The sequence below is a fragment of the Rhinopithecus bieti genome, unplaced genomic scaffold, assembly GCF_001698545.2.
Source record: "Rhinopithecus bieti isolate Rb0 unplaced genomic scaffold, ASM169854v2 scaffold_6710, whole genome shotgun sequence".
In the NCBI taxonomy this organism is placed as follows: domain Eukaryota; kingdom Metazoa; phylum Chordata; class Mammalia; order Primates; family Cercopithecidae; genus Rhinopithecus; species Rhinopithecus bieti.
Genome location: NW_016805362.1, coordinates 221,197 through 235,284, shown reverse-complemented (window position 1 = coordinate 235,284; position 14,088 = coordinate 221,197). Strand labels below are relative to the sequence as shown.

General features: G+C 35.3%; 1 protein-coding gene across 1 annotated transcript in view; it reads left to right on the top strand.

The window, feature by feature from the left end:
* The window catches only part of PLEKHA1 (pleckstrin homology domain containing A1), a 58,693-nt gene that overhangs the window by 9,959 nt on the left and 34,646 nt on the right, over positions 1–14,088 (top strand). The window contains 2 exon segments of the mRNA XM_017872238.1: positions 8,079–8,239; positions 12,820–12,876. Of these exon segments, the coding sequence (XP_017727727.1) occupies positions 8,099–8,239; positions 12,820–12,876 (198 nt within the window). The 5' untranslated portion in view covers positions 8,079–8,098.

The following is a 14,088-nucleotide window of genomic DNA, read 5'->3' as shown; positions in this document are numbered from 1 at the left end:
AATTATATAAAAAATATATAAATATGTATATAAAATATATAAATTATATAAAATAAATAACACTAAAACCACTACATGAAATGTTGTTAGGAAACAGAACTATTATAGAAGGCCATATCCTTTTGTGTCTGGCTTTTTTTTTTTTTTTGAGACTCAGTTTTGCTCTTGTTGCCCAGGCTGGAGTGCAATGGTGCGATCTAGGCTCACTGCAACCTCCGCCTCCTGGGTTCAAGCAATTCTCCTGCCTCAGCCTCCTGAGTAGCTGGGATTAGAGCATGCATCACCATGCCCGGCTAATTTTGTATTTTTGGTAGAGACGGGGTTTCTCCATGTTGACAGGCTGGTCTCGAGCTCCTGACCGCAGGTGATCACCTGCTTTGGCCTCCCAAAGTGTTGGGATTACAGGCGTTGAGCCACGGTGCCCGGCCTATTTCTGGGCTTTTTTCTGCTTAGTGTTATCATTTTGAGATTCATTCATGTTGTTGGATCTGTCAGTAGTTCCTTTTTACTGTAAAGCAGTATTCCATCTCTATTGATTTGTTTCATGTCCCATATCTTTTTGATCTGGCTTCTTTCATATACCAAGATACAGTTGAGATTTATTAGTTGCTCATGTATCAATAATTTGTCCCTTTATTTTGCCAAGTAATATTTTATTGTATTGGATGCACCACGGTTTGTTTATTCATACACCAGTTGAAGGACATTTGGATTGTTCTTATTTATTTATTTTTGCCAATTATGACTAATACTGCTGTAAACATTTGTATCCAACATTTGATGTGAACATAAGCCTTCAATTCATTTGGATAAATACCTAGGAGTGGGATTGCTGGGTTGTATGGATATGTTTGATTATAAAAACTGCCAAACTGTTTTCCAAAGTTGCTATGTCATTTTGCATTCCCACCAGCAATGTATGATAGTTAATTTATTCCACATCTTTGACAGCATTTAGTGTTGTCAGGGTTTTTTTTTGTTTGTTTGTCATAGACATTTTAGTTGGTATGTTATAGTATCTTGTGGTTTTTATTTGCAATCACTTTCCTGAATAATTATGGTAGGCATCTATTTGTGTGTTTATTTACTATTTTTATATCTTCTTTGTCAACTTGTGTGTTCCAAGTTTTTTGACCATTTTCTTATTTAGTTGTCTTTTTGAATTGTAATGATTACCTGCCTGTTCTAGGGTATCATTTGTTGTCTAGATACATATATATTGAATATTTTCCTCATTTGGTGGCTTGTCTTTTCATTTTTTTATGGTGTCTTTTGAAGAGCAATTTTAAAGTTTGGTTACGTTTCAAATATATCAACTATTACATGATTCAGGCTTTTTGTGTCTTATCTAAGAAATATTTGTCTCCCCTTAAGATCCTGAAGACTTTGTCCTATATTTTGTTCTAGAAGCTTTATCATTTTAGCTTTTACATTGGATCAGTGATGGATTTAGAGTTAGTTTTTTTCCTCATAGATAGTCAGTTATTCCAGTCTTGTTTGTTGAAAAGACTGTCCTTTCTCTACAAAATTGCCTTGGCACCTTGGTTGCAAATTAACTGTTCTCTCCTCCTGTTTACTAGAAGAATTTGTAAAAGATTGGTGTTATTTTTTTCCTTAAGGGATTGGTAGAATTCACATATAAACTATTCTAGGCTTGGACTTTTCTTTTTGGGGTTTTAGTAATGAATTCATTTGCTTTAGTAGAAATAGGTACTTTAGATTTTCTTTTTCATCTTGTGTCAGTTTTTTCAAAATTGTGTTTTTTCAAATAATTTGTTTACTTCTAAATTGTCAAATTTGTTTGCATGAATTCTTATTACCCACTTAATATCTATAGGGTGTGTAGTGATAACCCCTCTGTACTTCCTAGTATTGGTGATTTGCTTTCTGTCTTTCACTTGGTTCACATAGCTATAGATTTATCAATTTGATCTTTTCAAAGAAACAGCTTTTGGTTTTAATTTTCTTCATTGTTTGTTTTCAGTTTTATTAGTTTCTTTTCTGATATCTATTATTCCCTTTGTATTTTGGGTTTACTTTACCTTTTTCTAGCTTTGTTAAGGTGGAGTTTATGTCGTTGATTTTGGACCTTTTCTAATAAAAACATCTTAAGACTAAATTTTCCTTTAAAATCACCTTTAGCTGCATACTACAAATTTTGACTTTTAAAAATTTTCATTTAGTTAAGAATGTTTTCTGATTTCCCTTTTGATTTCTTCTTTTACCCATATTTTATTTAAAAGTGTATTTTAATTTTCAAATAGCTATTCAGGTAATAATTTCATCTATAGCACTAAAAACCAATGAAAATTCTGACATTTGTTTATAAAATTCCTTGAATGTTCTGTATATTATATTTATATGGTATATGCCTGAGGGCTTTTCTGTAGCCTAAAATAACAGTTCATTATTTTTCACTGTTCTCTGGATTGAAGGAGCTCATTTGGGCAGTTCCCTCTTGGGGGTCTTTCTCTCTCGTAGTTGCAGTCAAATGGCAGCTGGAATGAGAGTCATCTGAAGGCTTGACTGGGTTGGATGATCAATATAACCTCTTCACTCACTCTGCTGGAATGGCTGGGACAGCTGGGTGTGGGCTGGTTACCTCTCTCTACACAGCTTCTTCATGGGATTAGTTGGCTTTCCCACAACAGGGCAGTCTGAAGGCAGTCAGATTTCCTATATGACAGCTGACTTCTAGAGTGAGCATTCTAAGACATTGAGTTTTTTCAAGTAGCTAATTTATCTGCTCTATTCTTTTAAACTAAGAAATAGGATAAATTGTATTGGGGCAGTCATTGTAGAAGCTGCCTAGTAAGTAACATTACAGCATCCTTTATTTTTATTTTTTTAGTCGAGGTGAAATTAGCATAAGATTACCCATTTTAGTGTGTGGAACCCAGTGACATGTCATACTTTCACAGTGTCAGTGTTGTGCAACTATCACCTGTATCTACTGTCAAAACATTTTCATCACCTGTTAAGCAGCTCTTCTGCATTTCCCACTTTATTCAGCCTCTGGCAACCACCAATCTACTCTTTGTCGCTCTGGATTTATCTATTTAGGATCTTTCATATAAATAGAATCATACAACATGTACCTTTTTGTTGCTGGCTTTTTTCATTTAGCATCTTTCCGAGGTTTATCTAGGTTGTATAATGTATCAGTACTTCATTCCTTTTTATGTCTGAAAAATATTCCATTGTATGCATATGCCACATTTTATTCATCCATTCACCCACTGATGGATGTTGGGGTTGTTTCCACCTTTTGGCTATTTGTGAATAGTGCTGCTATGAACATTTCATATACAAGGGTTTATTTGCCTACCTGTGTTCAATTCTGAATATCTGTAGGCAAATCTCAGAGATATTGTGGGTTCAGTTCCAGTCCATGGCAATGAGATAAATGTTGCAATAGAATCAGTCACACTAATTTTTTGGTTTCCCAGTGCATACAAAAACTATGTTGTATTACACTATACTGTAGTCTATTAAGTGTGCTATAGCATTATGTCTAAAAAATGTACATACTGTAATTTGAAAATATTTTATTGCTTAAAAATGCTGACAGTCATCTGAGCCTCTTCAAATGAGTTGTAATTTTTTGCTGGTGGAGAGTTGTACCTCAGTGTTGATGACTGCTGACTGTTTAGGGTAGTGGTTGCTGAAGGTAGGGGTGGCTGTGTGATTTCAAGAAACCACTTTTTTTTGCTCATCCATGGAAGCAGCTCCTCATCTGTTCAAGTTTTAGCATGAGATTACGGTAATTTAGTCACATTTTTAGGCTCCTCTTCTAATTCTAGTCCTTTTGCTATTTCTGTCATATCCACTGAAGTCTTGAACCCTTCCAAGTAATTCATGAGGGTTGGAATCAACTTCTTTCAAAGCCTTGTTAATGTTGATATTTGGACCTCCTCCTGTGAATCATGAATGTTCTGAATGGCATCTAGAATGATGAATCCTCTTCAGAAGATTTTCAATTTACTTTGCCTAAATCTATCAGAGGAATCACTATCTATGGCAGCTGTATTTCAAATCACAAATGTATATCTCATATCACAAAATGTGTTTCTGAAATAATAAGACTTGAAAGTTGAAATTACTCTTTGATCCATGAGCTGCAGAATGGATGTCGTGTTAACAGGCGTGAAAACAACATTAATCACCTTGTACATTTTCGTCAGAGCTCTTGGGTGACCACGTGCATTGTCAGTGAGCAGTGATATTTGGAAAGGAATCTTCTGAGGAGTAAGTCTCAACAGTGGGCTTAAAATATTCAGTGACCGGGTGTTGTGGCTCATACCTGTAATTCCAGCACTTTGGGAGGCCAGGGTGGGCAGATCACCTGAGGTCAGGAGTTCGAGACCAGCCTGGCCAACGTGGTGAAACCCTGTCTCTACTAAAAATACAAAAATTAGCCAGGCATGGTGGCACGTACCTATTAATCCCATTTACTTGGGAGGTTGAGGCAGGCTGAGGCAGGAGAATTGCTTGAACTTGGGAGGCGGAGGTTGCAGTGAGCCAAGATTGTGCCACCACTTCAGCCTGGGCGACAGAGCAAGACTCCATCCCCGCCCCCCAGCCAAAAAAAAAAGCAGTAAAACTTGCCGTAAACAGGTGTGCTGTCATCCAGACTTTGTTATTCCATTTCTAGAGTACCGGCAGAGTAGATTTAGCATAATTCTTGAGGGCTCTAGGATTTTCGGAATGGTAAGTGAGCAGTGACTTCAACTTAAAATCAGCAGCTGCATTAGCCCCTAACAAGAGTCAGCTTGTCCCTTGAAGCTTTGAATCAGGCATTGACTTCTCTAGAGCTGTCAAAGCCCTAGATTGCATTCCAATGGAAGAGTTCCACATACATTGAAAATCTCTTTAGTGTAGCCATCTCCTTGATCTCAGCTAGATCTTCATGGATAACTTATGGAAGCTTCTATATCAGCACTTGCTGCTTCACCTTGCACTTTTATGGTAAAGAGATGGCTTCTTTCTTTAAAACTCATGAACCAACAACCTCTGCTGGCTTCCAGTTTTTTTTCCTACAGCTTCCTCACCTCTCTCAGCCTTCAAATAACTGAAGAAAGCCTATCTTTGGGTTAGGCTTTGACTTGAGGGTAATACTGTAGCTAATTTGATGTTCTGTCCAGACCACTAAAGCTTTCTTCATATCAGCAATAAAGCTGTTTCACTTACCATTCTTGTGTAGCACTTTTAATTTCCTTCAGGAACTTTACCTTTGTGTTCATAACTTGGCTGTTTGGTGCAAGAAACCTCACTTTTGATCTGTCTCAGCTTTTGATATGCTTTACTTACTAAGCTTAGTCATTTCTGGCTTTTGGTTTAAAGTGAGAGACTTGGCTGGGCATGGTGGCTCATGCCTGTAATCCCAGCACTTTGAGAGGCCGAGGCGAGAGGATTGCTTGAGGCCAGGAGCTTGAGACTAGCCTGGGCAGCATAGTAAGATCCTGTCTTTACAAAAAATAAAAAAGTTAGCTGGGCATGGTGGTACATGCTTGTAGTCCTCCCACCTATTTGGGAGGCTGAGGCAAGAGGATTTCTTGAGCCCAGTACTTTGAGGCTGCAGGGTTGCCACAAACCTTCAATTTGTAAAAACCCCAATATATGTGAAGTGCAATAAAATGAAGCACAGTAAAACGAGGTGTATGTGTACCTAGGAGTAGTAGTACTGGGTCATATGGTAATTCTATGTTTAACTCTTGAAGAGCTGCCAAACTGTTTTACACAGCTGTTATACCATTTTACATTCCCACCAGCAATGTAGGAGGGTTCCAATTTCTCCATGTCCTTGCCAACATTTGTTATTTTCCTCTCTTTTAATTATAGCCATCCTAGTGGGTGTGAAGTTTTATCTCATTGTGGTTTTTATTTGGATTTCCCAAAATGACTAATGATATTGAGCATCTTTTAATGTTCTCATTGGCGATTTGTTTATCTTCTTTGGATAAATGTCTCTTCGAGTCATTTGCCCATTTTAAACTTGGACTGAAGTTTTTGAGTTCTGAAAGTTATTTATATATTCTGGATATTAGACCTTTGTCAGATAACATAGTTTGCAAATGTTTTCTTTCCTCCTGTAGATTTTCTTTTGACTTTCTTGAAGTCCTTTGATGCAAAAAAAGTTCTAAAATTTGATGAAGTCCAATGTATCTTATTTTGTTGTTGCTCATGCTTTTGGTATTATATCTAAGAATTCATTGCCAATTCCAAAATAAGATTTACCCCATACTTTCTTCTGAAAGTTTTCTAGTTTTAGCTTTTAAATTGTTAATCCATTTTGAGTTAATTTTTATATATGGTGTGAGGTAGGGGTTCCAGCTTCATTCCGTTACATGTGGATATCCAGTTGTACCAGCACCATTTGTTGAAGAGACTTTTTTTCCCGCCTACATTGAATGGTATTAGCACCCTTGTTGAAATCAGTTGACTATAGATGTATAGGTTTATTTCTGTGCTCAAATTCTTTTCCACTGATATATGTCTATTCTCATGCAAGTTGATAGCTTTTACCTGTGGTAGATGGTAATACAGAGTATTGATTTTTCAAGGTTTGGTTGCATTGTAAACTTTTTTTTTTTTTACAAACTTATGGTGAATTTATTAAAGAAATTATTTCCTTTTAAAGTCAGATTTATAAGAACAATAACAACAACAACACACAGACTTATTGGACAGTTTTATTTAAAACTTTTTGGTGTATTTTATCATTTCTCTGACTGCACATGGAATAGTGATGCCGATACATAGTGTATCAGTGTGCATTGTAATTGAATTTTCACTGTAAGTTAAATTTACCTTGAGCCTCTACATAAAGAACTACTTATGTAAATTCATCCTGCTAAAAGATGTGATGGTGCCAGCTATAGAAGTACCAGAATAGGAACAGCTGTCTGTTGCAGATTTGGGCTAAGCATCACATCAAGAAGGAATCACATATCTGTAGTCTCTAGAGAAACAGTGCTTGGCACCTAACGATTTTTTAACTTTAATCAGTACAACAAAAGTTGCAGGGCTTTAGGACCAGAATATGACATACCTTTTAAGTCCCTTTTAATCTATAATGTCTTTCTCTTTTTTTTTCTTGTAATAATTTATTTGCTAAAGAATTTGTTTTTCCTTTGTTTCTTATAGTCTGGTTCTTGCTGATTGAATTCCTTTGGTGCAGTTTAGTATGTTCCTCTGTGTTCTGCATCTCCTGTAGATTGGCATTTGGATATAGCGGGGATCTAAAAAACATTTTTTCTTGTTGTTTTATGTTCACTTCATAGGTGATGTTTGTGTCTTCCACCAGGAGGCACATCATACCTGCTTATCTCTCTTTCTACTACATTAACTAAGTTTATTTTGATTCACTTTAGTTTTAACAATTCAGGGGTTTTTTAGAGAAGATGGTATAGAGCATAAGATAAGCGCTCTAGAGTACAGTAATCTGGATCCAGGCTTTGACTCTGGGCCTACTAGTTTTGGAATTTTGGAAAATCACTTCCCCTCTGTGTTAAGTTCCTTATCTGCTGGGGATGATTATGCCTACTCCTAGGATTGTTTAGAAGATTAAAGAGATCACATATGGAAAAGAACCTGGTACAGAGCCTGGCATGTAGCAAGTGGTCACTAAATGTTAACTGTTGTTGTTTTGTGAATTTAAAAATATTCTAAAATAATCTAAAGGATAGATTATCTTGATTATTCTAAAATCTAAAGGATAGATTATCTCAATTTGTAAGTGAGGAAATTAAAATTTGGATAACTTTTTTTTTGGCTCACCTGGGTTTTTTAAGGGAAAAAGTAAGGACATTATTCAACTGAGATGAGTAGCTCTCCGTTGTCCCCATCAAAGTGAATAGTTACATTTAGTAACTACTCTTTATAAACTTAATTTCAAAAGTGATTTTTGTCAGTGACTTGGATGTTGGTGTGTGTTCATTTTAATTGGCCTTATCTCATGTTGGCAAGTTGCCCCCTCATTGAACAGACTTATACCATAGCACGTTTTATGCTTGCAGTCCATGAGAAATACTTTTCTGTTTCATAGGGAGCTTACTGTTAATGTTTTTATTTTACAGTGTAATGTTCAAGCTCAGCAATGCCTTATGTGGATCGTCAGAATCGCATTTGTGGTTTTTTAGACATTGAAGAAAATGAAAACAGTGGGAAATTTCTTCGAAGGTACTTCATACTGGATACCAGAGAAGATAGTTTCGTGTGGTACATGGATAATCCACAGGTTCGTAAAGTCCCAAGGATTATCTTTTAAAAGCCATAGAAAGTTGTATTTAAATATTTAACATACTATACAGGTTTTAGTATTTGTCTTCTTAAACAGTATATTTTTAGATTTATTTCTACTGACTGTCCTCTCTACCCTGCACTCCTGATCTCTACTGTCTTTTTTGAATTTCAGAAGGTGAAACTAAGTTTATTTGATAAAATTAATGCTTTTGTATTTTCCCTCGAGAGAGAAATGCTCTGTCTTGTAGAAAATTAGGTTTTAGAAAATTAGATCTTGAGTCACAGAAAAAAATAACAATTGAAGCTGTCCCAAAAATCAGAAATACTGTTTTTGTAACATGTATTTCAAACAACAGCTAAAATAAAGACCAGGGATAGATTATTTTCTTGCATTAAGGAGGCTTAATACCAGGGTCCCTTTAGTGAGATTAAATTTAGGTTTAAGATGCTGTATCTAGGATAGAGACTGCTTTTTTTAAAATAAATAAATGACTTAACCACATGATGCTCTTGCGCATATGTAGTCCTTTTATTTTGTAGTGTCAGATTTGAGTCAGTCATTGTAATGCCATCCATGAACTGAAATGCATTTTGATTTTATTGTTGCCTTGCAAAACATAGGGGTAAATGTTGTAATTTAAAAATTGGAATCCCAGCCTTAAGATCTGTAAGAGGCCTGATATTAGATATCATCTGTGAAGTAGTTTTAAACTTTCAACTTTCTCTACTTTTTTTTTTTTTGAGATGGATTCTCACTCTGTCACCCAGGCTGGAATGCGGTGGTACGATTTTGACTCACTGCAGCCTCTGCCTCCCGGGTTCAAGTGATTCTCATGCCTCAGCCTCCTGAGTAGCTGGGACTACAGGGGTGAGCCACCACGCCTGGCTAATTTTTTGTTATTTTTAGTAGAGATGGGAGTTTTGCCGTCTTGACCAGGCTGGTCTTGAATTCCTGACGTCAGGTGATCCTCCACCCTCAGCCTCCCAAAGTGCTGGGATTACAGGCATGATGTGGAAGGCCACTGTGCCTGGCCTTTTGGAACTTTTTATCTTCAAATAAAAATTGGTATAAAAGTTAAAATGGGGTTGTATGTTGCAAGGAAGTATGTGCAAAGCAAGGGATGAATACTCTAGCAGACTTCTAAGCTGATTTTTGTCCAGTAGACTTCTCATGTGGGTTAGGACTGGAAGGTCTAGGGAAGAGCAGCAACTTACACAAGGTTCTGTTCTGTTTCACAGAGCAGGAACTAGGTCTCTTGATAAGTAGTCTAGTATTCTTCACTATATACTAATTTTAGATTAGACAAGATACAGATACACTAATGTGTGTATGTTTATGTAGAATTTGAGTTGTAAGGGACATCTCACCCATGTGAGCCATTGCACGGTTCTGCCTATTTTCTCTCCCTGATTTTTCTGTCTCATCACTAGGTCCGGTTGACATATGTATGGTTTCACCTGAATTTTACTTGAAACTCCTTGATTATTTTTCCATGTTCCTACGTAATAGATTCTTCGTGTCATTCTTCCTTTATCAGTACTACCCATTTAACAGAGCTAAAAGGAGTTAAGTACAAAATAGAATATATTTATTACCCTGAATAAAACATGAACTTGGAATTCAGAGGAAAGTTATACAGCTAGTAGAAGGAGTTGAAGTCTTCATGGAAGTGGTAACATTTCAAATTGACCTAAAAGTTTGGATATAATATTGGCTAAGAGATGGAAAAGTTGAGTATTCCAGTGCTCAAAGAATAGTGTGGGCAGAGATCAAAGCAAGAGAGGCTGTGGCATGTTTGGAGACTAGATCACTTTAGCTATAGCACTCATCTAGGTTTGCACTCAGCTAGGTCTTATCCACATGAACTTTTGAAAGCCATATCTCTATGTCGGAATTAATGCATTGGCTTTTCTGGACATAGTGTCAGTTTTTTTTTTAAGTGCAGAATTTAAATGTTTTTTAGTTTGTTCTTATGTATTTTATATCTTCTTTCCAACTTAGGAAATCTTGATTCTGCCAGCCAGTGTATTAGCCATTAGTACCAACTTGGTGTCACTTTTAAACGTAATAATCAAGACATAGCTACTCTTGAAAACTTTAGTAAAATGTCTTGCTAAGATTATTATATTATTTTCTTTCTTTATCAAGGTTATTATGATCAGTATCACCATGTTATTACATCTTGACATAAGCAATTAGATTGAACCATATGAAATTGCTAATATACCTAATACACAACCATTTTGAATTACTAAAAAAGTGGCAATTTCATATGATTCAATCTAGTTGCTTATGTCAAAGTATAATAACATGGTGATACTGATCATAATAACCTTGGTAAGGAAAGAAAATTAGTTTGATTCATCTGTTATCAGGGAGCCACTTCTTCCCCTGACCACTGCTTCCTTTTCCACTAACCATGGGTTTAAACATTCATTCTAGTGTTTATTAAGGATCATTTTGGGGCTTTCTGTGTTTTGTCAAGGAGGTTGGTAATCATGGAGAATGAAATAATTAAGTTGTACGAGGGAGTGCATTTGAAGAGATTTGAAAGAGTATTTGGCAAAATGAGTTTAGGAACTCATAATCAACAAATGGCCTATTTCCCTTTTTTTCTTAAGTGTTCTATTAGTTTGTTATTTCTTGTTCATTGTCAAGTAACAAATTTTGAATCTCTTTTTTTTCCAGTCGAACCTGATGGTAATCATACTAGTCCATAGAAACTGGATATTTTGAATATTGCTTTTCTTTCAGCTACTTACATTTCTCTGTAGTGTACTACTATTACTGTGACACTTTATGTCATGCTTTGGTTTCTCATTTGTCTTCCTTCCACAAAGACTTAGAGCTCTATTCAGCAGTTAAAATAATAGGTTCATTAAAAACTGAAAAGAAATAAATTGTTACCCTTAAATGGAAGGGTAACAGTTTTTGAAAAAATCACTTTGGTAGTAGTTAGAGATTCTTGAAGACATATTTACATTTCTTTTCCTTCCTTAAAGTTAAAACCAAAACCCATAAATATAAAACGTTATACATAAGAATACAAATAGCTTTTTAATGTTATACATTAATGAATTATAATTTTATTTTATATGCCTATTTATTTATGATTTATATTTGGAAGCTTGTACATAGTATATAGTTTAAAGCAGAACATAATTAATGGAATTTTACAATATATAGGTGTGTGTGTGAAAGTTTTGAAAAGATCTGTCCCTGTCAACAGTAAGCAGTTCATGTTTGGGAATCTTAAGTCTTTGAAATGTCTAGGCTTCCAGTTACCTCCTAATCATTCATTAGAACAAGCCCATAGATTTTGTTTATTTTTAAGTACATTATTATAAAGTCAGTTGAATAGTTGATGCTTTCTAATCTCCAGCAGAAATAATTTTCAAAATTAACTAAATCTAATGTTTTCATTTTTACCTCTGAAATATTCTATCAGTCTTTTATCAGTCTTCTGTCATATAAATGAAATGTATATTCTTTGTTTCTTTTCCCCAGATTCTTTTGTCTGGTTTTCCTACCTCCATCTTCCTCCCCTATAATCCATTCAGTTTATTATATAGTAATTAAAGCATAATTTTGATTCCAGATCTGCTCATAAGCCTTCTTTGTTGGCTTCAAATTCTCTACAATATAAATTCTTTGCTGCTTTGTTTTTTATGTAGGTCCTCTATGATTAGGTTCTCAGTTCGAGTTTTGAGACCACCATTTTGTACCACAATCTTATAGGACACTACATCACAGCCCAGCATAACCACCCTCTCTTTCTAGTACAGAGCTGTGCATATTCAATTGTTTGCCATAGTTTGTCCGTTTTCTCTGCTTGGAATATTCTCCCCTGCTTTTTGTGTTTCAAAATTTTCCTTAACCTCCAGCCTAAATGTTGTTCATTACTTCAGTTTTTCTGGATAGCTTCAACCAGAGATGATTCTCCCTCTTCGTTTACCTTTAGCTCTTTTATGGTGCAAACCACATCTAAAACTTATGGGAAGAATGAAAATACTGTGTGTGAAAGTGCCTACATTCCCTGCATATGATGTAAAGAGAAGCTAACATTTTTTCTTTGGAAAAAAAAAGTATCAATGTAGATTAATATGGTGTAACAAACAGTGAACCATTTAAATGGGAAATGCAGTCCATTTTTGTCAAGAGATATTTGATAAAGAAATTTTAATAGAACAAAGTAATAAGTATAGGTTTTAAAGTATCTTACAATTATATTTGTTTTATGCCTCTAAATATTCCCCTTGCTTTCGGGAACAAAATCTGATCTTGTTTTGGCTTTTAAGCTCATGAGAAAGAGTATTGGTTTAGCTCCAGTGATAAAAATAGCCTTTTAGTCATAGAATGCATGATGATGGAAAAGAGTAGGATTCAGTTTTGTTATCCAAGCTATGGACTTGATTTCAGACCTAATAAAAACTTGAACAGAAGAAAAGTTCATTTGTAAAATGTGATATTAAAAATTGAGTTTTTTAACTTTTCAAAAGTACACATGGAACATTATATTATAAAATGAATTCATAATATTGGATATTAATTATATATTAATAATTTGTTTCTAGAACCTACCTTCTGGATCATCACGTGTTGGAGCCATTAAACTTACCTACATTTCAAAGGTAGTCTTTATACATTGTCTTATATTCATGTGTGAATTAAAATCCTTGTGAATGAGAGTACGAGTGGAAGCAGCAGTTTCCTTTCCATGTCCTTTAACAGTGATGTTCAGATTCCTATCATGCTGAAACAGTTCCTGATTACTATGTTTAGGAAATTCTTTAAATCCATACAATTATGAAGAATACGATTTTAACTTACAGGATGTGGCAAATTGCAAAAGTTAACATTAACTTTTATGATCAGGTATACGAACATCAGAAAGGGAGAAATCAGTGAAACAAATTCTATCCTGAGAAGGTCTGGAGATTTTTCTAAGTCTGTATTATGTTTGTTTAGGCTGTTTCCAACTTTTAAATCCCATTGTCTTTGATACTTTGTTTTTTAATGTTTTATTTTGAGGAAAATATGGACCATTTTCATGTTGAAAGGATGATTTTCCACCCTCTTTTCACTTTGTCTCTTTTCATTTCTGTTTTCTTCTTTGTTTTTCTGGTAATTTTGCAATACTATTCTTTTATTTTTAAAAATTTTGATTTTATGTTTGTCAGGTACCTTTTTTTCTTATTTTCTTCTATTAATGTTTAGGGAACTAAAAGATGCTGAGGTGCTAGCCCTGTGGGTTTGTGTGTGTTTGTGTGTGTGTGTGTGTGTGTGTGTGTGTGTGTGTGTGTGTGTGTGTGTTTTACATAAAAGCAATAAAAGCTTGTTGATTACTTATAGATGAGATGCAAAAGGTAGCAACACAGTATTATTAGATAATATGGGTGTATTATGCATGTACTGAGATCTGTTGGCAAAGGTAGATCACTTCAACAGAAGACAAATTTACAAATGTGCCTCTGTTTAGAAGATAGATGTTACATAAATAAAATACTTTATATTAGTGTTACAACAGAGGTATTCATTCTCATTGACCAAAAAGAAAATAAAAGAGCCCTTGGATAATAAAGATTACATATTTAAAAGGAAACAGCCGGGCGTGGTGGCTCACGCCTGTAATCCCAGCACTTTGGGAGGCCGAGGCGGGCAGATCACGAGGTCAGGATATCAAGACCATCCTGGCTAACACTGTGAAACCCCGTCTCTACTAAAAATACAAAAAATTAGCTGGGTGCGGTGGTGGGCGCTTGTAGTCCCAGCTACTCGGGAGGCTGAGGCAGGAGAATGGCGTGAACCCGGGAGGCGGAGCTTGCAGTGAGCTGAGATCCGGC